Source organism: Tachysurus fulvidraco, chromosome 5, assembly GCF_022655615.1.
Source record: "Tachysurus fulvidraco isolate hzauxx_2018 chromosome 5, HZAU_PFXX_2.0, whole genome shotgun sequence".
Classification (NCBI taxonomy): Eukaryota; Metazoa; Chordata; class Actinopteri; order Siluriformes; family Bagridae; genus Tachysurus; species Tachysurus fulvidraco.
The window spans coordinates 28,539,104-28,566,944 of NC_062522.1; the positions used below are offsets into that span (position 1 = coordinate 28,539,104).

Consider the following 27,841-nt stretch of genomic DNA (forward strand, 5'->3'; position numbering starts at 1 on the left):
AATCAAGACACGGACTAGAGACGGGACAACAGGACAAAACCACAGTAGATTCCGCACTGCACAAGGCAACGCGGCACAGTTAAATAGACACGGTAATGACAATGGGAAAATGGTGTGTGGAGACGGGAGGAGCAGACAAAGGCGGGGCAGACACGTGACGAGGAACATAAACAAAACACACATGGCCAAAGTCCGGGCTGAGTCCTGACACTGACAGTCTTTGTATTGTGTTGTATATTTTTAGTGCCTTTGTTACACTATGTCCTGTATAAACGATGACCGAGGTTGAGGGAGGAGTCTCAGTTCACCGTGTTGTGTAAAAGTGTATCATGTACAATGAATCCTGAGTGTTTGTCACAGTTACAGTATTTGCATCCGACATGATTTGAGCATGTATTTTTTAAAGCCCCGGATCAGTTATAAACTCTGAGCTCACAATCGAACCCACGACTCAACAGACTCATTACATGACCACTGCTCAATTCTACTGTGTATGTTTTATCTCCTAACTGTAATACTGTATTTATGGATCAAATCAGTCGCAGCTTATTTGTGAGATTTTACAGTGTAATGTATTAAGGTTTGCTTTAATACTACATCAGTAGTCCCCAACCTTTTTTCGCCGCGGACCGGTCAATGTTTGATAATTTTACCGCGGCCCGGTGGGGGGTGGCGGCTATACAATTTCGGAAATTGCAATAGGGATTTAAGAGCTGTGGTGACAATCTCAGGGTATTCCGCCATGACTTTAATCCAGAACACCGGCAGAGTTTCTAACTTTCTAACGACATCTGTTTCGTACTCATTTTTGCTAATTTGTGGGTTAAATTTGAGCAAACACACTATACACGTACAACAAGCACTGTTAAACATGAGAAAGTACCGGTGAACAGAGAGAAGAGCGATACACACCTTCTCTCTCCACCAGAGCTACAACGCCACTGCCGCTTGCAGCCGCTCAGCTCCAGACGTCACCTAAACCCGGCCCGATATCATGATATTTTGCGCATACGCGGTATTGGTGCGGCTTTAGGTGACGTCTCTCAGCTCCCGGTTAACCTCTCGTCCATGGAAAGTCGCACAAACCCGAGAGAAATACACCACAGTAAATACAATGGAAATAATTTAATGTTCCTTGAGCGGCTCGGTACCATTTGGTCCACGGACCGGTACGGGTCCGAGGCCCGGGGGTTGGGGAATCGATCATTCTCACTTTATATCATTAAATCATTAAGTGTCGTCAATCAATTATGTGTCTCATAGTCATTAAGAAACTTGTTAAAATTTAGAATAAGCAACGACATCACGTTTTGTTCAGAAAACTTTATGTAAACTATACGTAATATTTTGTCTTCATTCTGACCGACACATTTTCTCTCCTCTTTTCTCCATATATTTCATCATCTGCTTTGAGAAACCATCACTGTGCTATTAATATGCGTACATTATGTCGATGTACGGAAAAATCGCTGTATCGATTCGTACCTCTGTTATCGTTTCGTAATTGTTTATACGGTGTTCGGTTTAAAAAAAAGCGTCAGAGTCATCGGCGTGTGATGGATTTGATCAGATCAGGAAGTGGCATTACTGCTCAGAGATGTGATGGGCTCGACATCGGGAGCTTCGTCGCTGTGGGCGATCTGCAGGAGGAAGTGATGCGTCGGTGTTGTGTTACTGAGCCGAGGTGGAGCGGCTCTGTGGGGGAAATGTCAGTGCGCGGTCGGGGTTTAGCAGGAGAAGGTTGTGGAATACAGACAGCTGTGTCCTCGCTGACATAGAGCTCATTAGAGACTCACCTTTGCCGGGAGGTTTAAAAGGTGTATTTTTTTTTTTACTTTATATAGTATATACATATACAGTACAGACCAAAAGTTTGGACACACCTTCACATTCAAAGAGTTTCCTTTATTTTCATAACTATGAAAATTGTAGATTCACACTGAAGGCATCAAAACTATGAATTAACACGTGTGGGATAATATACGTACATAACAAAAAAGTGTGAAACAACTGAAAATATGTCATATTCTAGGTTCTTCAAAGTAGCCACCTTTTGCTTTGATTACTGCTTTGCACACTCTTGGCATTCTCTTGATGAGCTTCAAGAGGTCGTCACCTGAAATGGTCTTCCAATAGTCTTGAAGGAGTTCCCAGAGATGCTTAGCACTTGTTATACCCTTTTGCCTTCACTCTGCGGTCCAGCTCACCCCAAACCATCTCGATTGGGTTCAGGTCCGGTGACTGTGGAGGCCAGGTCATCTGGTGCAGCACCCCATCACTCTCCTTCATGGTCAAATAGCCCTTACACAGCCTGGAGGTGTGTTTGGGGTCATTGTCCTGTTGAAAAGGTGGTGTGTCCAAACTTTTGGTCTGTACTGTATATATATATATATATATATTTTACTGTACATACACTTATCTAGTCTTAAAACAGTCACAGGACACACTGTTACAAGTAATTGAGCTTTTATGCCAGCAATTTTGACACCAATGCCGAGTCCAGATAAGAGCCATTTGCCATTTAGTTTGGTTCCCGAGAAATAAATGAGAACTAAAAAGAAAAAAAAAACAACAACATTTTTAAAAGGATGTATGAGAAACATGAGGGAGAACATAATTGTAAAGCTCTTACATTTATTGGTCAGGAAAATGGTAATGTTTTCTAAGTATGTGTAGAAAAGTTCTAGCTCAATAATGTTTATCATGGTAATGTTCATATTTATTAATTTAGGGATTTAAATTAAGTGGGATTCAAACCAAATACTGACAGTGATGGAAGCGATGAAGAAGTTACCGGATATACAGTATGATTATATAAAGCAGAGAGAGGCAGAACTTTTGGCCTTGTAGCATTGTAGTTTTTGATATGTGTTCGGTCCATATGTGTTTGTGTTGTGTCGGGAATGTGAAAATGAACCGCTACCTCCCCAGTCAGTTCTAGCCACTTAAAAGAAATAAGCGGAGAAATCAGGTCAATTAGAAAAGCTGCTCAGTGTGACGTAGAAATGATGGAGCTCATTACTATTCATGAGCTCTCCCACTTGAGACCGCGCCCACAGAATTTGTGTAGCTCAGTGAGTTTCCTATACAGCAAAGATGGCTGAACGTCAATATACCCGAAGAAGCCATTCTGACACAATTCCAGGTGATTGTAAACAAAGTTCCTCTATCCTAGGCTATTTATTGTGCTGGGTGAATGAATAGTCATGCTCTCATATCCTAGCAATTAGCCAATCGGAGCCAAGCAGAATAGCTCATTGAATATTAATGAGAACCGGCGCAAATCGAGCTGAGTCTTCCTGCAGGCTTTCTATACCACACTAGAATGGCTTGAAACAAGGTAACAAAGGCATTTTTTCCACGGTAAAGTCCATGGTAAACGTCAGACATTACCACAAAAGTAATGAAATACGTGTGGCAGGGCATCTTTAATATCCAATCAGCCAATCATGTAGCAGCAGCACAGTAGAAAACTTTGTACATGTACCTGTAAAGGGCAAATGTTCATGTTCAAGCATCATGGATCTTTACCCAGTCAAGGAAGCTAATGTTTGTTGATCAGAAGGTTAAAGTTTAAGTACCATTACTGCCAAGATGCCACTGTTGGGTCACTGAGCAAGACCCTTAACCCTTTGTGCTCCAGGGGCAGTGTACCATGGCTGACCCTGCACTCTGACCCTAACTTCTTAAGCTGGGATCTGTCACTGTGCCTAAATATGTCTCGCTGCCCAACTAGTGTTTCTTCACACAGTCAATGTCCTGCTTCGATCAAGTTGTTGAGCTTCATCAGATCCGATTTGTCACTATTAGGGTTATCTGTACTTTCCTATACAACAGTTCGATCCTGTTCATTAATCTGATTACACAAGCTGTGTCTAAAGTGTATATATTTTTATTATAACCACATGAATGTGGTACCTGGAATCTCTGTTCTACGTTCTTAGTTCTAGCAACAGTTATGTGAAGCAGTTAGCAGAGTTAGCAGATCATCGGCGGTCATGACAAATGGAATTATTTTTCATGGATTAAACTTTTAAGAAGAAAAGCGTCAGATGAAAAGGAAGAGGCTTCACTTCATGCATTTAATGTGCAAATCATTGTGGAACCAAAAAGAGTAGATAGCAAACGTTTGGGCATTTTGTGTCTAAAATTTTGTAAGATTCTCAGTGTTATAGAATTTCTGTAAATAAGTACAATCAAATCAAATAAAAAAGCAGTAATAGATGACGCAGCGTGTGATGTTTCAGGTCTGAGTCAGTGTCGTTCCAGGCTTTGTTCATTACACACCTCTCTGTGTGAGGAAGCATGGACCAGTTGCTACATTTGCCTTATGTTTGAGTCATTATCTCTTCCTTCTTAGACAGCCTGATATTTTCAACACTGTTATTTTTAGAGATCAATTTTCCGGCTGAATTCAGCAAAGCACCGGATCCCTAACTCAGACCTGCTCTTGTCTGGTCACATCAGAGTTAAAGTGAAATCATTTCTGAGGGAGAGGGAGGGTGGAAAGAAGAGAGATGATAGAGACGAGAGAGAGAGAGAGAGGATAGAGAGAGAGATAGAGAGAGGAGAGAGAGAGAGAGAGAGAGGAAAAAGAGAGAAATGGAGATGAGAGAGAGAGAGCGAGAGAGATCGAGAGGGAGAGGAGAGAGGAGAGAGAGAGGAGAGAGAGAGAGCGAGAAGAGAAGAAAAAAGAAGAGAGAGATGAGAGAGAGAGAGTCTATAATCGCTAGAGCTACTGAAAATCTCTCTCTCTCTCTCTCTCTCTCTCTCTCTCTCTCTCTCTCTCTCTCTCTCTCTCTCTCTCTCTCTCTCTCTCTCTCTCTCTCTCTCTCTCACTCTCTCCCTTTCTCTCTCTCTCTCTCTCTCTCTCTCTCTCTCTCTCTCTCTCTCTCTCTCTCCTGGCTACTCGTTCCCACATACAGTAATTTGAACTCGAGGGAATCAGATCTTTTTTGAGATTTGCCTTCAAGAAATCGAAGCACAACAGGATCCTAGCAGCTAGCAGAATAATCAATAATATGTGACCACCAGTTATTCCAGGTTATTTTTGTGGCCAAAATTCTTGATTTGTTTTTTTTTATTATTTCTTTTTTTGTTTGTTTGTTTGTTTTTAAATACCTGAATTGGTGAAACTGCTAGTGAAGACACATATAAGACTTTCTGTGACATTGTATATACTGTAGAGGGCTTAGGCTGAATATTAGATGATGACACACGACATGTTTGTCCTCTCTGAATATTGTATGTTGATTTTAATATTGATTTTGAGCTCATTTCTGTGGAAAAAAACCCCTGCAGGGATTCTTTATCTGATTAATAAAGTACCATTTCTTTTTGTACATCTGTGTCTTCATAACGTAACCCTAAAACCTAAGAGTGTTAAAAGCTTGAAACCAAGTTCAACACTTTCGCTTTATTCTTGTTGTTTTTTTTGTTTTGTTTTGTTTTGTTTTGTTCATTCATTTGTTTTTCATGTTCACTTTATCACTTTATGCACATTTATTTCTTTTTATGTTGAATTTTTTTATTTTCTGTTTTGTTTGTGTTCGTTTGGTCAAAAATACATTTATTTCTGTTTTTGTTTCATTGTTTGCTTTTGTATTTCTAAGTAGATTTGTTTGCTTGTTTGTCAGTTCTGTAAATATCACAGTACAATAATCATTTATTTGTTGGCTTTCGTTCTTTGTTTGTTTTATCTTATTCATTTGTAGGTACATTTATATATATATATATATATATATATATATTTGCATATAGTTGTGTAAACAGATATGACAATATTTATTTATTTGTTTGTTTATTGGTTGGTTGGTTTTATTTATTTGTTTATTTAATTCTGTTTGCTTGTCTGTATTTCATTTACTTCTGTATTGGTTTCATTTTTTTATGTATTTATAACAACACTTATTTGCTTGTTTTGGTAGTGTTGTAAATTGTACACTACAATATTTGTTTGTTAGTTCATTTTATTTTATTGTGTTTTATTTATTTTTTAAGTTTTTCGTTTCACTGTTTGTTTCATTGACTATTTATTTATCAAAACATTTGCATGCCACTTTGGTAGCTGTGTATACAGCATACAATAATATTTATTTATTTAATTGTTTAATTTTTTTGTTTTAATGAACTTATGTTAATTAATTTTTTTTTGCTTTGTTTTATTATGGGTCTTTGTTTGCTTATGTATCTGAATATTTTTGCCAAATCCAACCCATGTATTTATATCAGTGGTTCTTAGATTAAAATCCTTAGCTTTAGGGTCTTTGAAGCATAGCCCGTGTGTCTGATTTTTATTTCATTTATTTTCTGATACATTACTGGGAATCACAACATACTATTATGAAAGGTATTATACTTATTATTGAGTCCTTGCAGTCATGCGAACTGACTGAGTTTAATGAAACATCAATAACTCACTAACCGGTTTAAGGTCAATTGGATCTCGGATGTGATCTGTTGCGTTGAAAATTGTCAGTGGCTCTGATAACTAACCAATAACTAACTAATATAAATAACTAACCTAAATATTACTGTACACATTAAAACAAATAGAGTGACATACGCACTGTTGGTTTATGTTTATACGATAAATGTACTGAATCTGTGGAATTGGTGTTAGAGATAATGGGGTCTCTGGCTGCAGGAAAACAAAAAAAAAAGTTTGAGAAATCCTGTTTTAGAAAGAAACGTGGTATTAAGTGACTCATTCCGAGCGGGAGTTGAAGTGTTTACTACATTAATTAATCACGTTATTGCCAAAATAATATCTTCTTCATTTGCATTCATAGTTTTACTGAATGCATCGTGACTCGTGTTTAATTCTCCCGAGTCCTAGCATTTCAACCCACAGCGTTCTACTGTACTTTATACAGCAAACTTATATCTGGAAAGCTCTTTAGCGCTTCCATCACTGTCAGTTCTACACTTGGATCCGATTCCCTGCCTTTTAATTCCCTAAAGGAATAAATACGGACTTGAATTTGATGATGATTACTGTATATTATTTTGAATCTTGTTAATCCGATCTTTCTGTTCCATTAAAACGTTTGGGAATTGTTCAGCATCAAAGCCTTACAAATCTCCTCTTTTGTGTGTCTTTTGAAGCGTTTTTTTTTTTTCCTGTCCTGCTTCAAATGAGCTATTAGAGAAAGCATGTGTACCGACGCCTGCTGCTTTGTTATGTAACACAGTTACTCTGTGGTGTACGAGTGGACCAATCTAGTCAAGGCCAAAAAGTGACCAGTGTGTGACGAAGCCAACGACCGAGTGTTAAACCATGAATTTTTAACATAGGCACTAATTTCTAATGTATGATGTGTGAAGCTGTCCTGGTTTGTGAATATGTAAATGAAAGGCTCTGGCGGTTGAACAAACGGGATGCAGCATGGCGGGTTGTGCACCTGCTCATCACATGTTAACAAGGATCTCCTTTTGATTTTAGCACCGTGCTTTGGCCCAGGTGAAGCCGTATTATGCCACGGACAAGCGTATTTATCATGTGTGACGTGTGTCTGTGTGTGATCTGTTTTGAAAGGCAGCAGCATTTGTTCTAGTGATAGAAAAATAGCTTTGATAAGCTTCAAAGGCTAACAGCAGGCACTTGGACCTTTTGATATTAGCATAATGCTAATAATATAAGTGTCACAGGTGCCGAAATGGAGATGTCAGGAAGTTATGATAAACCATGTGTACAATGTATGTGTACTTATTGGCCTTCGAGACTATCGTGCATGTCAGTTCTAATGGAGGAGGCGTGGCCGTTGTGACGCCTGTGCTTCTCAGTTCTAATGGAGGAGGCGTGGCCTTTGTGACCTCTGAGCTTGTTAGTTTTAATGAAGGAGGCGTGGCCTTTGTGACCAAATACTGAATCAAATTTTATCACAACTCTAAATCATATTGTGTTGAATTGCTGGAAAAACACTCGATCATTGGATGTACTGGATTTGGACTGGTGTGGGTGTGTGTGTGTGTGTGCATGCATTCGTGCGTGCGTGCGTGCGTGCGTGCATGCGTGTGCGTGATATTTGTGAAACCTCATCAGTATGTTTTATTAGTTGTTTTATGGTGTGTGTCATAATAGCCTGTAGCTGAAGTGGGGCTATCTTTAGAGTCACACACACACACACACACACACACACACACACACACACACACACTTTTCTCTGTCTGACAGCCATGGCCACCTGTGGCACGTGTCTGTCAAACCAGTGTGTGTGTGTGTGTGTGTGTGTGTGTGTGTGTGTGTGTGTGTGTGTGTGAGAGAGTAGGACTGGTTGGTGTACATGTTACCTATGCAGCATGTTTAACGATAGTTTAACCATTAACAGCAGACGCGTGCCAGATTTTTTATATATTTTATATCCCGCACTTCATTAGATCTGGTTTATTTTTCAGCATTGTGTCTATTGGGGTGAATTAATTGGCTCGCAGTATTCATAAAGTGGTTATATCTGTTGCTGTTTAATTGCTTTGCACACCACGAGCCTGCAGGATTTAATTGTATTAGCTTTGCTCTGTCATTTCTTTATTTGATGAAATTATGGATTAAAGCCTTACACAATGAACAGATGGTGGCGCTGCTTAGGAATAATGAAGCGATGTTGAAACAGAGAGTTGAGGTTTAGCGAGCTCAGAGTCTTGACACTGGATCGAAGACGTTCCAGTGCCAGAGATCCGCTATCGCTTTCACGAGCAAAACATTTTACTCCTCAGCTCAGTGGATGCAATGAATTCCGACTCACTTCGCCGACTCTAGTCATTTTAGATAAAAATGTCTGACAAATTGGGGCAAGGTGGCTTAGTAGTTAGCACGTTCGCCTCACACCTCCAGGGTTGGGGGTTCGATTCCCGTCTCCGCCTTGTGTGTGTGGAGTTTGCATGTTCTCCCCATGCCTCGGGGGTTTCCTCCGCGTACTCCGGTTTCCTCCTCCGGTCCAAAGACATGCATGGTAGGTTGATTGGCATCTCTGGAAAATTGTCCATAGTGTGTGAGTGTGTGAGTGAATGAGAGTGTGTGTGTGCCCTGTGATGGGTTGGCACTCCGTCCAGGGTGTATCCTGCCTTGATGCCCGATGACGCCTGAGATAGGCACAGGCTCCCCGTGACCCGAGAAGTTCGGATAAGCGGTAGAAAATGAATGAAGGTATGAAAGAATGTCTGACAAAGAGAATGAACAGTCCTGAACTGTGATGCGTTATGAACGTATTCTTGTTGTCTCATTATCATCTCATTATTATAAGACATTATGCCATTATGTCTTGTTGTTTAAAAAGTTTAAAATAGTTTTCTTGTTATTTTAAGTTAAAAATGTCATTATGTCGTTAATTCGCTTTTATATCTTGTTAGTTTTATGACATTTTATTGTTATTAATGACATAATACCTTTAAATGACAAGATAATAACAGGAAAGCTCTTTTTTTTTTTTTTGCAATAACCTGAATTTATACTATTTTGAAATAATGACACAGTTATTCCAAATAATTAGATTACAACTCAGACTCTCGAATTGATATTTTTTATTATTTCAGTCAATCAGACAATTCCTTTGAAGAGCAACACAAGTTTCTTCTGTTTAAGGCCACAAATCCAAATAATATACACATTTTACATTGATGGTATTTGGCAGACATCTTTGTTCGTAGCTTTATCTCATGTTATACAACTGAGCAGTTGAGGGTTTAAGGTTACGTTTCTTGCTGGTGTTTTGCCAGCAGTGTTTCTGTGGATGTAAACTATTTTTCTCAGAGGTCAAAAACTAGAATTCGCTCCTGTTTTGTTTGTTCATTATTGAATGCCTTTATCACGTCACACTCCACGGCGGTGGTTAATATGAAGCTCATATGAAAACAGACACTGAGGAGTTTAGTTTTTCATCAATATTTCTCTTTTTATCTACTTATCTAGAGACAATATTCTGTTCATTCTGTAATATTTAGAATATCTGCTCTCTGAGATGCCCCTATCATTTAAAGGTGTTCTTTTCAAGCCTTTATTTATCACATATACTGTACATTACAGCACAGTGAAATTGTTTTCTTCACATATCCCGACTTTAAAGGTTGGGATCGGAGTGCAGCGTCAGCCATGTCACAGCACCCTGGAGCAGACAGGGTTAAGGGCCTTCCACGGGGGCCCAACAGAGGCAGCTCTGCAGTGCTGAGGCTTGAACCCTGACCAACAACCCAGATCTTTAACCGCCTGAGCCACACCACTGCACCATTTTATATCAGACTTACAGTGATAAAATAATTCATTTGTTTATATGGATTGAAAATGTCCCATAAATTGATATTTTTCCGGTTTACAGGTGAAAAGGGTTAAGCAGCTGATGGACTCGTGTCAATGACAGACATAAGCACTTATCACTGTGTTAGTGTTGAGTCCCACGCTGGTTGGGGAAGTCTGTATAGATATATATATATATATATATGGCTGGAAATATTGTTTTTTGCACACTATAATTTCCCAAACCCGTGTTGACTCATTAGTTTAGTGCTCAATATGGAATTCTGCCAATGCAGACCGTGTTTTTTTTTTCTATTACTTTCTATTTTCACACTCTGATGAAATTTTTTTGCAGTTGGAAAAACTCTTTATTTTTTTTTTCCTTCTACCCGACCATGAATCATACTGTACCCCGACAGTTTTCTTTTAGATTTTGTGAAGCGCTAAACTTATTGTGTTATGTTCAAGATCCAATCACAGTCCATAACGAGTGCCGAGGCCACAGGGACACACACGACGGCGCAGGCTCGTACGCTCGGGTCAGTTTAGCGCTCAGCGGGTTAGTGTTAGGTCACGATGGCGTTAATGGATCTGAATCCCAGGACAGCTCTTACCTTCCTGCACCATGAATTTGCCCTCGTGGCTGAACTGACTGTATTTCTTTATCCTCTGTGAATTCATCAAAAGCAGACTTTCTGTCTCAGTTGGTCTCTTTATTGCTGATTATCTCTCTCATAATGTAATGAATGTTACTATGCTATGAACGTCGGAACGCAAAACGAACCACAGGTTAATATTAATGTACTTGTTGTAATATACAGTAAAAAGTTTGTGCACCCCTGACTATCACACCCACACGTGCTTTCAAACAGCATTTTAAGTCCCACTGCTTTTTATTTCTTTTCCTATTAGAATTTTTAGGGTATCATTTAGTAAAGAATCGCACATTGTGTTTTTTTTTTAACCATTTATAGTTACAGCTCGTCATATTACAGTCAATCCCGGACTCTGTCCTGACACCGAATACTCCATACGTGTTTATAATAAAAATAATTCAATCCTTACAGAAATCGCCATGTCAAAGATTATCGCATTTTTCTTTATAGAGATTTTATCATATTTATGGTGATTTGATATTTTCTTTTCTTTTGTCATGCATTTATTAGAGTATTATACATATTCATGGAAAATATTAGAAAGAATTAATATAATAAGATATATTAGAAAATATTCATAGAAAATTATTCAAATTCTGATTTCCATGATTTTTTTTTTATTATATTTTATCATATAATTTTTTTTTCATATCATATTTTATTTATTTAATTATTTATTTTTATATATAAAAAGTCTATTCTACAATAAATGAATAGATATTGTTTGTGTTCTGTGTACACTGGGGGGAATAAATCTCTCCTGGACAGAAAATGATAAAGTAGTAATCCATCTGGCTATTAAAGGTAGGTTTGGTGGCTCTGGTGGTCATCATACCAGCTTGTCTTTGATGTCGTCGGTCAGTAACGCTTTCGGCCGTCGTCTGCCTCCCAGAGAAGGAGATCTGACTCGCTGCCAGGCAGATTATCCTGTTGCTTTCATGTTGTTAGTGAAGGTGTAAATGGATATTGGGGGAAGAAGAGTAAGGAAAGAGTAGTGTGATAAAAAGAAGGAAAAGCCTGAGCTTATTCTTTAGCATCAGCTGTGTGTGGGTGTCCGTGACTAAGTACAGCTGGCTCTGACTCCACACACACACACACACACACACACACACGCACACACGCATGTACAGCACAGCCATCTAATTAAGGCTTGCTCATTTCCAAACATAAAAGGATTCGAAGCAATTAAACCACAGACCGTCTTAAAATGGAAAAGAAATCATCTCTGGAAAAACACATTAAGACACGTCGACGTAATGATGTTACTGTAGCACGTGTGGTTTCTGTGTCCGGGCGTAGCATTGCTAACACGCCTAAAGCTTCAGCAGTTGATTTGCTAATGTCATAATAATCGATAAAAGCCATTAGATCCTGCGTGTAGGAAAACTTCTAAGAAATAACTGGAGAGCAAAAACTGCTGAGTTTTTCTTGCGCTACAGCTCCCAGTGCAGTCCATGTCTTAGCACTCTATTAGCATGTTAATACACACCAGCGCACATTCTCAGAAACATATTAAACAGATATTAAACATGGGATTCCAGATTCTTAAACCTCGAATCGCTTTGTAAGACGCAAAACTCACATTTTTGCGTTTTTTTTTCCTCCAAACCAGCGAGCAGATTTTATTCACGTTTGATCTGACCGCTCGTTTTAATCTTGCAAACGTTGCTGGAACGTCTGTTTAAATTTTAACAAGTCCATTTTCTCAGATGACTTGCAGTCAAAACACAGAGGTTTTGCATAGCCTCAGGACAAAACGAACAAGAAGAACAAGACAATGAAATCTGTATCATCAGATATTACAGCGGTGACTCAGAATTGCTCCCTTATTATGACACGTAATAAAAATTAACCAATATTCTACAAATATTTATACATTGTATGTTGTATTATATGTAACCTATTCTAAATATCTCCTTTTCTCAATGTAATATGCTGTCAATAATTTACATACATCATTTAAATGGCGTCTATGGTTGTTTTTTATTTTGTTATCATTCAGCCTCACATTAAGCCATTGCAATGTCTGTTATAACTCGGATGTCTTCCACAGCCTGCTTCAGGTCAGACCTGGAAACGGAGAAGGTCACTGTAGATTATTTTTGTTTTTGTTTGCTTATATTTTTGTATTTTTCTGTCTTGTTGTAGAATAATCATGTTTACATTTACGACGTTTGGAAGACGCCCTTAGCGACTTATATTTATCTCATACAGCCGAGCAACTGAGAGATAAGGGCCTTGCTCATGGGCCCAACAGTGGTAGCTTGAAGGAGCTAGGATCTGAACTCATGACCTTCTGATAAGTAGATCAACACCTTGACTACGAGGCTACCACATCTACAGCATTAAATCCTGGTGATGAACCCAGAGCTTGATCTAAGAACAAAAGCTGAATTGTCTAGTTCAGGCCTACTGTACGCCCTGAATAAGATGACACTCATTTCCTGCTGTCCCATTTTTTCTTTTTAATTTTAACCACATGCGATATAAAAATCTAACTTCATAAATCTAATGTACAGTAATTAGTGTCTTCTTCTTCTTCTTCTTTCGTCTTTTCCCGTTAGGGGTCGCCACAGCGAATCATCTGTTTCCACCTAACTCTTATCATCGGCATCCTCTACTCTCGCACTAACTCATTTAACACCTCCATACTGTACATCTCTTCTTTGGCCTTCCTCTTGACGTCTCACCTGCAGCTCCATCTCCAACATCCGTCTACCATTATAACCGTCTCCTTCCTCTGTACTTGTCCAAACCATCTCAATCTAGCCTCTCTGTCCTCGTCCCCAAGCCAGCCGACCTGAGCCGTCCCTCTGATGTGCTGGTCCCTAATCCTATCTATCCTCATCACTCCTAAAGAGAACCTCAACATATACCTCCATATACAGTAATTAGTGTATCGATTACTATTTATTAGTACTATTCATGCACAATTATATTCTTACATTCTATATTTTCAACTATTATATCGACGTGTTTGTCTTTTTTGAATAACATTTAACAGCAAAGAAAAGCCCGTTTCATCTGTCCGTATTTTCTATCCTGGGGATGTTTGCAGAGAAACCGGCATGTTGAATATTAGCATGAGTTAAGTTTCCTAATTGGTGGATGAGTGTTAGGTTAATTCTCAGGTTTGAATTGGAGGTGAAACTCAGACATATGGTGTGTTCTTACAGCTTAGTCGTTTTAACTGACATTCCAGAGAAAGTTGGAGTGTTGAGTTTTCTCTGCTTGACACGATCAATCGGACCAATGACCTAAGAAAGACGAGCAGTATTAGGTTTAAATACAAAGAGTGCAAGAATCTTTTTTTAGCTGAAAAAGCATTTTTTGCAGAAATCCATTTTATATACTGTAACTCTTTATGTGTGAGCAAGACGGAAAAAAGACACAAAAACTATTAAATATCAATATATTAATTGTAAAATGTTCAAGTTCACACTTCGCTGTACGCCTTTTAAATAATCTATCATTTTCCTGTTTTCTATTTAAACCGAAAACTAAGAGAGATTGCCTTAAAATAAATAAATAAATAAATAAATAAATAAATAAATAAATAAATAATAGTAATTTATTTATAAAGCACTTTAAAAATATATATATAAAAAAAAGCCACAGCTGACACAAAGTGCTGTACACCATAAAATACAGATAATGAAATAAATAAATATTCAAATAATAGCAGTAATAATTACTATACTATATATTATACAAAATCCAGTGAATATAAATATGTTTTCAGTCGTTTTTAAACATGGAATAAATGCATATATAGTTAAGTCTAATAAATAATTTAAATTATTCAATAATAAATATAGCTTAACTTATGTCTAATAATATCGGACATACTGTATATTATGAGGGGTTTTTTTTTCATAATAATGAACTCAAATAATTTCTCTTTCACACGTTTGTGTGATCGTGTGAGATCAGGAAAAGGGGCGGAGCTTCCAGGGAGTGTCACTTAATGGATATCAGGATGTTTAAAACACCAGTGTACTGTAGATCCTTCTAGATTCATTTGTCTGCTGTAGATTCATCTCTTGGTTTATTCATAGAACAAAAAACAGCACTCTTTGGCGTACGTTCTAGCGATAAATAACCCGTACTAGCGATCTCCAATCTGACGTTGCATTATTCTTACTGTATGTAAACTGGAGACATCAGAGTGCTGTGGTGTAGATTAAACATTACGTGTAGGGAATGTTCTACATGGACATTGTGAACTTGTGCACTCCTGTAACAATCTTACGACATGGCGATATCTGAAAACCATAACATGAAATTTTATGCTAGCTCATACAGGGTGTTATGATCATCATAGCCTTCCTTCCTATATCTCCTTCCTATATCTTTATTACTGTAAGTATAACTCTCCAGCCTTTGCATTTATTCCAGGGTGAAAATATTAGTCTTGAATGACAGCTACTACTATTTTTTTTTAATACTCTTTCTGACCCTCACACAGCCTGCATTAGTCTGGCAGATTTTTATTTGTTATCTGTGGCTTCCTGTGCTAAAAGCTTCTGAGGCACTCGGCGTCAGTGTAATGGCGTATGTGTCTTCTTGTCCTGTGCTGGAAAACAACTCCTCACTGTCTAGTCTCCCACACTGTGTGTGTGTGTGTGTGTGTGTGTGTGTGTGTGTGTGTGTGTGTGTGTGTGTGTGTGTGTGTGTGTGTGTGTGTGTGTGTGTGTGCTATGTAAATAAGAGGTCCTTTCAACAACGTGGCCAAACTAAGTGAAACTTTAGCCTCTTGGCTCACACCGCAGGCCAGGTTTACATTGCAAACTAGCCGTCGGTCACATGACCGTATCCTCTCTAATCCTTTGGAGCAGGACTTCATGTGCTGATGGATTTTCCCAGACGTGTGTGCAGTGAAAATCTTTTGGATTTCTAATGCAGAGTGTTATAATATATAGTGTTATATGATAGGGGTGTTTTATTATTGTACAGATAGACACTAGAAATGAACCTACAGAATTTACTCAATCTATTGTGTGTGTTTAATTTAGTAAAGTAGAATGTCACTGATTTGTATTGTTTGCATTTTCCATCCATTTCTTTTTTTCAGTGTATAATGCTTAATTCATTTTAGGTGATAAATGATTTTGTGTATTATTTTGTCTTGAACGGGCAGCTCACAAATGTATGTGTTTGTTTATTCATTCATTCATTCATTCATTCATTCATTCATTCATTCATTCATTCGTCTATTTGTTTATTTATTTATTTAGATAGATAGATAGATAGATAGATAGATAGATAGATAGATAGATAGATAGATAGATAGATAGATAGACGGACGGACGGACGGACGGAGATAGATAGATAGATAGATAGATAGATAGATAGATAGATAGATAGATAGATAGATAGATAGATAGATAGATAGATAGACGGATGGATGGATGGATAGATAGACGGACGGACGGACGGATGGATGGATGGATGGATGGATAGACGGATGGATGGACGGATGGATGGATGGATGGATGGATGGATGGATAGATAGACGGATGGGTGGATGGATGGATGGATGGATGGATATTTTCTTGAACCTGGAGGAAATTAAATTCATTTTTTTTTATAAAAATTAAAATTATTATTTTTATTTATTTATTAATTAATTAATTTAGTTGCACTTTTGCTTATTTGTTGCATTTCTATAGTGACAATTTTCAGAAAAGTCAGTCGTTACTGTATACATTATTTATTTCATTCTACAAATTATTATTAAAAGTGTAAAAGTTATTTGTATTTGAAGTAACTGGGAGTCACATTCAGTCAAGCCGCACTGAAATCCGTGCTATTTTGGTCTTTTTGCTCTCCTCATATGCTGCACTGACGTCAGAACGATTCATTTTCCGTTCATCTACTGTACCTCTGGTTATAAACTAGACCCCAGATGTACATAAGTTACGAGGACGAGTGTGCGAGCAATGTTGCTGATGAAGCCGCTACTTCTGAACACGTCCACAAAGTCATGGAATTATTAAAATACACATTTCTATATATCTATAAATATATAAAAGAACATTTTGAGCTTGTGGTCACAGAAAATTCATAATTTGTCTATTTGGACCAAAACCTAAGTGGTGAACCGCTGTTAATTAATAAGCGTGATTTAGGTCTTAATTATTAACTTTTTTTTTAATAAAAAAAAAAGGAAAAAAAAATCTTTTTTCGTGTTTGTGTTGGAAAGCCCATTTTATAAACACTCTTATTGTGGGTGGGAATGAGTTTAAGAAAAATGAAGAAAAAAAATTAAAAATCATTCCAATGCTAATCCCACTTATACATTAGATGTCTAATCTTCAAAAAAAAATTAAATTAAACAAATAAATAAATTATTAATTAACTTTTACAGAAAAGACAAAAAAGCAGCAGGAAATCAGCCACCACAAAAAGGCCACTGTTAAATTATTTGCTTTTAACACACACACACACACACACACACACACACACACACACACACACACACACACACACACACACACACACACACACAAATGCATGAATATGTCACATTGTAAGCACCGGTTCTGCCCCCTGTGAGTGTGTGTGTGTGTGTGTGTGTGTGTGTGTGTGTGTGTGTGTGTGTGTGTGTGTGTGTGTGTGTGTGTGTGTGTGTGTGTGTGTGTGTGTGTGTGTGAGCTGGTGTACTGAAAGCAGAGGCTGTCTCTATGTCTCTGTGTCTTGAAGGCAGTAAAAATGGCAAAGTGTTAATTAGGGCTTGTCTTCCTTAGGAAGGTGATGACTCACTGTCTCGCGAAGGAGCAGCCTTTTTTCCCCCAACGTTGTGTTTTCCACATGGACTGATGTCACTGTGCGTGTTTCGGTGAAAAGCTACCGCACACAAGGCTAAAAATGTTTTATGATAAACATGAGCAGAAAATCTGGTGGCTTTTACCTACATGGTGTAGCAGTCACTGGCAGCCCCATCTGAAGAAGCCATAAAATATAAATGACGTTTGTACATAATTGATGTTCTTATTAGGGAAGGAACCTGAGGGAGGGCTGGAGCACTCGGGTGAGGTGCTGGGTCTGGTACAGGCTGTGATTTTCTACTCTAATATGACACGATTAAGAAAAACGACGTTGTCAAACACGGTGTTATTGTGTTACAGTGATATCACCGTGAGGTAAAGCAACAAGTCCATGCATACAGAACAATGAAGGATTTTCTCTGAGGAAAATCACTACAGATTATTTTTTCTGAAATTCTCAATGAAATCAGTCTTTCAGGAGGTCAGAGGCTGTTTTGTAGTCAGTTTATTTGCACAGGGTTTTAACTTTCTAGGTTTCATATTGTATAAACAAGCCACGGTTAATGTTCCAGTTTATAATTCTGTCATACCAGCAGCATGTGTGTGTGTGTCTGTGTAAGTGCCTGTGTAAGTGTATGTGTGTCTGTATGTGTGTGTATACTGTAGGTGTGTCTATGTATGTGCGTATGTGTAAGTATATGTGTGTGTCTGTGTGTATGTGTAATTGTGTGTGTTTGTGTAAGTGTATGTGTGTGTATGTGTGTGTATAGCTGTGTCTGTGTGTGTTTGTGTAAGTGTATGTTTGTGTTTCTTTGTATGTGTGTGTCTGTGTAACTGTATGTTTGTGTGTGTATGTGTATGTGTGTGCATGTGTTTGTATGTGTGTGTGTTTGGGTGTAAGTGTGTTTGTGTGTGTGTGTGTTTAAGTGTGTATGTATGTGTATAGGTGTACATACGTGTGTGTATGCGTGTCTATGTGTATGTAAGTGTATGTGTGTGTCTGTGTGAGTATATGTCTGTGTGTGTAAGGGTGTGTGTTTGTGTGTACAGTAAGTGTGTGTGTGTGTGTGTGTTAATCTTCTGCTATTTTATTAATTTGATCAGCACTGAAATTCACATCATCAAAATAAAAGCTGACCTGATTTTGTTATAGATTACATTTTTTGGTTGGGGGTCGTGATAATTACACTCAGGTTATTTACAGTGTTTTACCTTTAGGGCTGTAATCCTGACAGCACAGCAATTAACCTTTAACTTCATATACAATCTATAATTAATGTAGCTGTTAATGTAGTGTGTGTGTGTGTGTGTGTGTGTGTGTGTGTGTGTGTGTGTGTGTGTGTGTGTGTGTGTGTGTGTGTGTGTGTGTGTGTGGCCTACTGTGCATTTATAGTATCTGATCTAATATGATGTGTTAGTTCAAAGTTGACTAACAGTTACACAGATACATAGTTAACAATGATATTTAGCTCAGTCGTGTAACTACGTTTAGATTTATTTTTAATTGAACATCTTCAACATCATTTGAAATGATGCCAAAAAATCTGACGACTGGTACATTTTTTTGTTGGTACCTGACCACTAACATACAAGACACATACTGTACGTTATGGCGGAGAGGAAGAACAGTCCCTTTTTTTTTGTACTCTGTTACTCGGCTAAAACAGAACCAATTACAAATTATTATTATTATTATTATTATTATTATTATTATTATTATTATTATTATTCAGCTTTGTTGTATAAAAGTATGTTGTTTCTTTCTTCTTTTTTTTTTGTGGAACATGTCAAGGTCTCAAGGCTAGAACACTATTCAGCTTCACACACAAATGCATGTGTGGATAGAGGAATTAATCACCGACAGTCGTTTTACATCAGATAAAGAAACGCTTGTTGTTACGCCGTTAGGAAACATCGTTTGTGATATAACCTTGAATTCGCTATAAATTGTATAAAATCAGTTAGACAGATTCACAATTACCTAATCGTTTCCATAGTAACAGCAAGCACAAGAACGTTGAGGAAATTTATTTATTTATTTTCTATTTATTCTGAAGGAGTCTCCAGTGTAAGTATACACACACACACACACACACACACACACACACACACACACACACACACACACACACATATATATATAATTAATACATAAATACATTTTAGTGTTTACTTTGTTCTTATCTATTTATTTATTACATGAACTTTTCTATCATGTTTTTATTCTGTTGTGTTACTGTGTTACTGTTGTGCTATAATTACAGTAGCTACTTTAGTTAGAGAAAAAAAAACCCTTCTTCTATTTTCTCTTAATTGCGTCTGGATGAAACTTTTACACGTAACAACACTGTTAATGATGTGAAGGAAGTGAACAGACTAAATGACACCAATCAGACTGGACTAAGTAGCACGACTGATGAACGACTCTTCTCTCATTGTCAGATATCAGTTTCCTCATATACAGTACAAGGCTATTACAAATACCTACAGTAATAATGTCCATGCTAGGTTTATAAATGGCTTTGGATTGCAATCATCTCACAATCAACAAAACTGTGTCCTCTGTTTTGTGTTTCTTTCTTTTTTTTTAAAAAAAAAAACAACAACATAAAAATGAGTCTTTTAAAAACTTTTCTAAAATGATTCATTTTGGTTCCGTTGTTTAATTGTGTTCCTTTTCTCTTCCGTCATCAAGACCACAGTGTAGTTATTGAGCAACAATATTAACAGTTTTTGTAACATATATGCAGTTATTGTACAGTTATTTCAGTATTTATATCACATCTCTGTCTCTACAGGATCCAAGAAGCAAACACAAATTTAAGATCCACACCTATGGCAGCCCGACATTTTGCGATCACTGCGGCTCGCTGCTGTACGGCCTCATCCACCAGGGCATGAAATGCGATAGTGAGTACAGATCACATACTATACTTCTGCTCAGATCATTTATTCCTATTGAAAAATGACCAGTGGGAATCCTAAGCTAAGGCAATGTGAACTCTCTAGACAATAGTGATGTATAATGTATTGTGTGTGTGTGCATGTGTGTGCGTCTCCTCACAGCATGTGACATGAACGTCCATAAGCAGTGTGTGCTCAATGTACCAAGCCTGTGTGGGATGGACCACACGGAGCGACGGGGACGAATCTTTTTGAAGATTGATGTAAAAGGAGAGGAGATGCACGTTACAGGTGAGAGCCAACACTCATCAGAAACATCCGTAACATTGAATGCACCTGGAAAAATGGGTAAAAATTTATATTATATATATAAAATATATATATATATTAAAAATAATATAAAAATAAATAAATAAATATATAAACAATATATAGCAGCTGTCCAGTGTGTGTGTGTGTGTGTGTGTGTGTGTGTGTGTGTGTGTGTGTGTGTGTATATATATATATATATATATATATATATATATATATATTATATATATATATATATATAATTGACATACAAAAGTTATCACTTCATTAAATCTTTAACAAAATCTATTGCAGCTGTCCAGTTATTAATTGTTCGAGATGTTGCCTGTCAGACTGTGGCACGTTTCAAAATTAATATATCTAAAACTTAGGACTGCAGCAATTCTTTTTGGAGGCAGTAAACACCACCATTAATATTCTCTCCTATATAATCGTTAAACCTGAATCAGCGCTTCAAAAAGTTCATCATTTTTTGTTACATTTATTCATTTTGTCATTGGATAGAAATAATTTTTTTAATAGATTTAATATACGTGATATTTTGAGGAAAAAACATCTCTCTTTTTTTTTTTTTTAAAGCGGCTCTTAAACGCTGTTGTACCTCATGGCTGTTTTGTGTGAAGACCCTGTTTACAGAAGCTAACAGAAGCTTTTCCATGTGCAATGGTTATAGTCCCCCAGATGCACACTGACACAACAAACTGCTGAAGCAAAAAATGACTAAATAAAACGAGAGAAGAAGAAGAAAACGAAGTAAATGAGTTTAAACCCAAATGAGATCCACAGACACTATTAGCTTAAAGCCTTTAGGAGAGTGAGGAGATTAAAAGCCCCCAGAGCTGTGTGTGTGTGTGTGTGTGTGTGTGTGTGTGTGTGTGTGTGTGTGTGTGTGTGTGTGTGTGTGTGTGTGTGTGTGTGTGTGTGTGTGTGTGTGTGTGTGTGTGTTTGATCCAGAGAGGTCCTCTCTCGTCACTCTGATTAAAGCTGAATCGATCTGTTTGGCATCGATACACAGCACCTACTCCCTGACCTGTACAAACTCCTCATTAATCACATGCTGGAGTAAATTTATTTGCACTTCACAGAATAAATAAAAGTTTGAGCAGCAATTTACGTATTTAACGCAAAATACACTGCAGAAAATATTTTCACTAACATGACATCAGCTCCAACATGAACTACATCATGGGATTGTTTTTTTTTTTTAAATAAATGGTTAATGAGAAAACGTTTTTGATGGTTAATAGATTTTATCTCTATCTTCAAAATACTGTACAGTGTGTCCTTAAATATTGAGTGTAGGCCTTGAAAGTTTCAAAGCCATACTAGAATCTTCACACTGGGATAGCAAAAGAGATCTTCACACAGAGCTTAATCATTCTAAACCCTGCTTCGGGTAGAGGAACGTTTCACACTTTATTTAATTACGAGGCATGGATTAGCATCGCTTTTTAGCTAGATTAAATTCCACACTGAGGTGCCAAACATGTACATTGTGAACTGATGTGGTGTTTGAATGTTATAGTTAGATGCTTAGAAATAGACATCTAGTCAGAATCTGACCAGAGCCCCATATCACATGCTTTAGGGTGTTGAGGGGAGAAAAAAAAATGTCTAAATGGCAGAAAACCATCAATTAAATCATGTGAAGAGGAGACTTAGGATCCAGTTAGGATCAGAATTGGGATCAGAGTTCACTTCAAGGCAAACCAGATGGAGTCAGAAATAACCAAGTATTTAAGGAACTGATTGAAAAATTAGCGCCTGGTCAACATGACGAACTTAAAAAGGCCAAAAAAAAAAATTAGAAAGCTGTGAAAAATAACAACACCTGTTTGAGTGCAAAAGGAAGATGTCTTTTTTTTTCTCACTGATGAAAAAAAAAACCTAAGACAAGCTGTTGTTTACAGCAGTCGTGTGCTGTTTTTATCCAGTCACAGTTGTAGATTCCACAAATATACAAACGAATAGGTTAAGCAAGGGTTTAGGTATGTACGGTGTAAAACGTCGGATTATAAATACTCAGGATTAATTGTTAATCCAGGGTAACGTTGGAATAGTGTGAAACGTCAAACAAGACAACCCAGGATTTGATGAGATCCCTAAAATTGACTAGAAAGTCTACGCTCAAATCCGATTGGTCAGAAGATGAGGATGAGACACTCAAGATTTACATTTACACGTGCTTGTTTTGATCCTTTACTATTTCTATAGTAAGGGTTTACTTATTGTTAAACAAATAAAAAAATGTATAATCGCCGACTCAGAGCTTTTTGTTAGGAGACGATTCTGTAATTTTTCTGTAAAGTGTTTACACCGGCCGGGGTTGTCGTTAAAATGATAAGCTGTTACTTTTGTTTGTTTTGTTTTTGTTTTATTAACTTTTTTAGAATACAGGAGAAGATTGTAACTGTTTGTAACATAATGTAAGCGAGAACAGGAACAAGAACATTAAATGTAAATAGAAGGAGTTAAACAGCGCTGACAGAAAATTAGAAAATTTCTGACAGGAAATTAATCAACCATATCGATGATTACATGATTTCTTTTATATATACAGCTCTTGTGAACTGTGTTGATTTCCATCTGTGTTGTTTTCCTCCTCAAAGACTTACCTCTGTTGTACATCATTGCTATGTGGTGTGAAAACTACAAGAATTTGCTAACATTAAAACAGAAGATTTTCCCCTTACACAAAAGTAATAGTTGAAACGGTTATAGTGCCTCAGAGACACACAGACGTAACAAACTTAAACAGACAAAACAAACTGATGAGCAAAACACAACAAAAACGAGATCCACAGAAACAATATTGAAAATTCTTTTAACGTATCAATGATTACGTTTTCTAATCTAGATCACAGACAAAATATGCTTTGAACGGAATATTATCATATGTCTAGGGTTCATACACCTTCTCCCTTTTAAGCGAACGTAGTACATTAGCAGCACGGTGCAGTAGCACGGCTACTGAATTGAGTTGTGGACATTTTATTGTGTTTCCGGTGCAGGATGTTTCATGAGTCTTGTACGTTTAATGACATGTCATGAAAAGCAAAGCGCTTTTACACTCGATATGTTTTAAAAAGCAGTGAAATTATTCATTACATTACAAACATGCATATGGATCTCATTCAAAAATTCACAGTGTGGTGTGCCTGAACGCGGAGATTCTGTGTATACGTAGGAGATGCTGAAAATTTGAATGTGAATGTTTTTTTATTTTTATTTTTATTTCCTGTGAGACCGGTTTGTACGACACTTCGCTGTGTAAGTTGTTAAACCTGAAATGATCATATACTGACATGGAAAAACGATTCAACGGCTTCTGACCAATCAGATTCAAGCATTCAGCAGCATGGGAGTGTGATTACATTCGGATCACAAAATATCAGGAACGATTTTATCAGCAAACAGATTTCATTAGGGACACCAGCATCTCTATAGACTTACAGTTGAACATGACTATTGAAAGGTACATGGAGGTAACCTGTTACCTAGCAACAGCAGCTAATGTTTTTTGCACTGTAACTTCTTATCTCTAGCTTTGAGTATTTTTATATATTACTTACTTAGGGCACAAAATGAAGATAATAAACAAACATATAGCAATTGACTAGAATTTTCAGAACATTAATCTAGAAATTGGAACAATCTTTAGCTAACATTAAAACCTTTTGTGTAGCGTTTCCTGTAAAAGTAAATGCTTATTAACCTGAATGCATCATTACACGACAGTGTATTTATGAAAGCTTTCTTTTTACATTGCAGCGCATGAGGAAAAGTTTGTATATCTACACACAAGCACACACACATACGCACACACACACACACACACACACACACAAACACACACACAAAACCATCTGCATCACCAGAGGGGAAATTAGAAGGTTAGCGGAGTCACTGCTAATGATTAAAGAGTTGAGCATTAAAGAGTTTTGTGTAGTGTTTCATGTGAAAGTAAACGCTTATAAATCTGATTGCATCATTACATGACAATGTATGTATTTATTCTTTTTACATAGCAGCGCATGATGAACAGTTTGTATATCTACACACACACACACACACACACACACACACACACACACACACACACACACACACACACACACACACACACACATACACACACATACTGTATGCATCACCAAAAGGAAAATTATATGGTTAGAGGAGTCACTGCTGATGACCTTACACACTGTTTACTCCATTCCTCGTGTGTGTGTGTGTGTGTGTGTGTGTGTGTGTGTGTGTGTGTGTGTGTGTGTGTGTGTGTGTGTGTGTGTGTGTGTGTGCGTGTGTTTGTTTGTTTGTGTGTGTGCATGGGGAGTGCGTGGGGAGTGCCCTAAGGAGAACAATTTCTTGGACACATTATTTCAATAAGCATCCAGCATTTGGGCTAAGTATCACTGTAGGCCTGTCAGTATACAACTTACTATGTATGAACACACACACACACACACACACACACACACACACACAGACACACACTCACACACAGACACACACACAAACACTACTGTGTGGTGTGATTTAGTGTGACTGACATTTGCAGACTGGGGTACAAAATGCCATTAGCAACATGTCAAACTGATGGATGTAAGAATAGACCAGTGAAACTGTGTGTGTGTGTGTGTGTGTGTGTGTGTGTGTGTGTGTGTGTGTGTGTGTGTGTGTGTGAAATGAGAGGGGAATTCTGCTGGGAGGTTGTGTGTAGATGAAGTTGTTCAAGCTGGTAATTTGTGTGGCGAGTTATTAGAAAACTGATGTGTGTGTGTGTGTGTGTGTGTGTGTGTGTGTGTGTGTGTGTGTGTGTGTGTGTGTGTGTGTACTATAATCATTGTACTTGTTGACAAAGCAAGCTGTCTATTATCACCAGAGTCATGTATATACAGGTATGTAGCCTATACCATATACAAATATCTTTGTACAGCAATAATAATGTACTGAAAATTGTCCTACACCCCACCGGCCACTTTAATAAGAACACCTGTTATCTGTATTATGCTTTTGTTAATATTCACATCAAACATCAGAATAGGGAAATTGTGTGTGATCTCAGTTATTTTGAGCGTGACTGAATGGATGCTCTGCCAGGTTGTTGCATTTGGATTTTCCCACACAACAGTCTGTAGATTTTCCACAGTGTGGTGCGAAATTGCAGTCTTCAGCTCTGCCGTTTTGGTGAACCCATGCCGAACGAATCCTCAGGACTCGCAGATCTACATTCACAGCCTCTGTTAAAGAAAAATAATGCAGGTTAGTTTAAGTCTGAGTTCTTATTCCTTTTAGGTCCGGGTCACTTCCAGGTTACAACAAACAAACGAGAACATTTGAGACTCCGAGTGAGCAGCGTACACTTTGTTCTTATCTGATTGAAACGTTTCCCGAAAGCTTTAGAGAGTAACAACTCTGGAGTGTCTGAAGTGAAGCTTACACTGTGGGTTGATTGTGCTGTCGGTAAACTCTTACATTCTATCTGTTTTAGCCACAGACCACACACACCCACACACACACCCACACACACCCACACAGTACACACACACAAACGCGCTTCGTCATGGACGGATTTTAAACGTTTTATTTTCTTTGAGTACATGGCTCTCGACATTAGTCTGCGGGATCAAGTGAGGTTGTCATGAGGTTGTTACTCTACAAAATGTTGCTATCAGTACCAGACCTCTGTCTCAAAAGTTTATGCCCCATGCACATCCAGCTTCTGTCACAGTATGACACATAGCATACACATCCTTTTCAAACCACTCGCTTATCACCGCCTGCAGTACTAATGAAAACTACGCCCGAAGCTGGTTTCCAAAGCTTTTAAAGAACATCCGACGCTAATTCTGTTTCACTGTAGTCTTGTTAGCTAGCTAGCATGGCTTATGTTTTTAGACTGATTTTTGCTTCAATTGTAGATACTAAACTTAGCTGTCAATGACTGAAATAATGACATGATATAAAAATACATATACAATTAATAGAGTAATAATAAAAGTTATTATTGAACCAATCAAATATCAGACAATATGCCGCACTATAACACTTATGCTAGGAACATGAGGTACAACAGCTAGATAACTGCAATATAAAGAAGGTTGCCAGGTTTTTAGTACTCTATATCAGGAATAAAGTGTTCTCCACAAGACAAAGTGTTCTACACCACTAAATAATAATAGATTCAAATTATAGAGAGTGTAAAGAATACAACATTCCAGTAAAAAAGAAACTATACATGGTCAGTCCAAACCAGTGAGGATTTTATAGAGAGGAGTGAAAGTACAGCACGATGTCACATTCTGACACACACACACACACACATACACACACAAACACACAGACAGACACTCTGTCAAGCAGTCAACAAGCAAGCCTTGTTTTACGGTAAACATTCGAATAAAGGCTCATTCAGGCACTCCAGGTTGTGCAGATTCTCCACTGTCTCTGTTTTCTGTTGAATGCTCCAGTTGTTCGCTCTTGTGCACCAAGTTGGCAGCAGCTTTCGTGCTGCAGGACTTGGCACCTTGTAGCTTTGAAGCAATCTAGCAACTCATTCTGTCTTTCTGATAGTAGAGCTGCCTCTAAATATAAAACTTCACTTTGCCACTTTTCTCTTCACCTTCGGATCTCGATTCGTGCTACAAAACACTTAACAGGTTTCCATACCAGACATATGCTAGAGAAATCTATGAGATACACGATCAGCTAGCGGATCTGCCAAATATCTAAATATAGCTATCTGTATGTGAGTCCCAGACATGCTTGAAGAGATATAGTACTGTATTAAGTGTTAGCACAAACACTCTTTCCTTGACAAAGTTACACCCACAGAATTATAGTGCCAGCATTTAGGCCATTTCAAATGTGCCTTCACTTCCCGGGACTATGTCAGTGTCAACATAACCAAGAAAGAGAAGAAGTAGCCCTAATTCTTGGGTCTGACCAAAAGAACAAGTTTTTAATCC

The 27,841-nt window shown here is 37.7% G+C and overlaps 1 protein-coding gene across 4 annotated transcripts in view; it reads left to right on the plus strand.

Moving 5' to 3' along the window:
- Window positions 1-27,841, plus strand: part of prkcaa (protein kinase C, alpha, a) — a 132,047-nt gene that overhangs the window by 52,308 nt on the left and 51,898 nt on the right. For 2 of the 4 annotated variants that reach the window (XM_047813644.1, XM_027133373.2), the window contains exons 4-5: window positions 20,453-20,564; window positions 20,721-20,849. In XM_047813644.1, coding sequence (XP_047669600.1) covers window positions 20,453-20,564; window positions 20,721-20,849 — 241 coding nt within the window. Of the gene's footprint in view, window positions 1-20,452; window positions 20,565-20,720; window positions 20,850-25,693; window positions 26,136-27,841 lie in introns of those variants that run through there. The other 2 variants (XM_047813645.1, XM_027133374.2) reach the window with 2 other exon arrangements.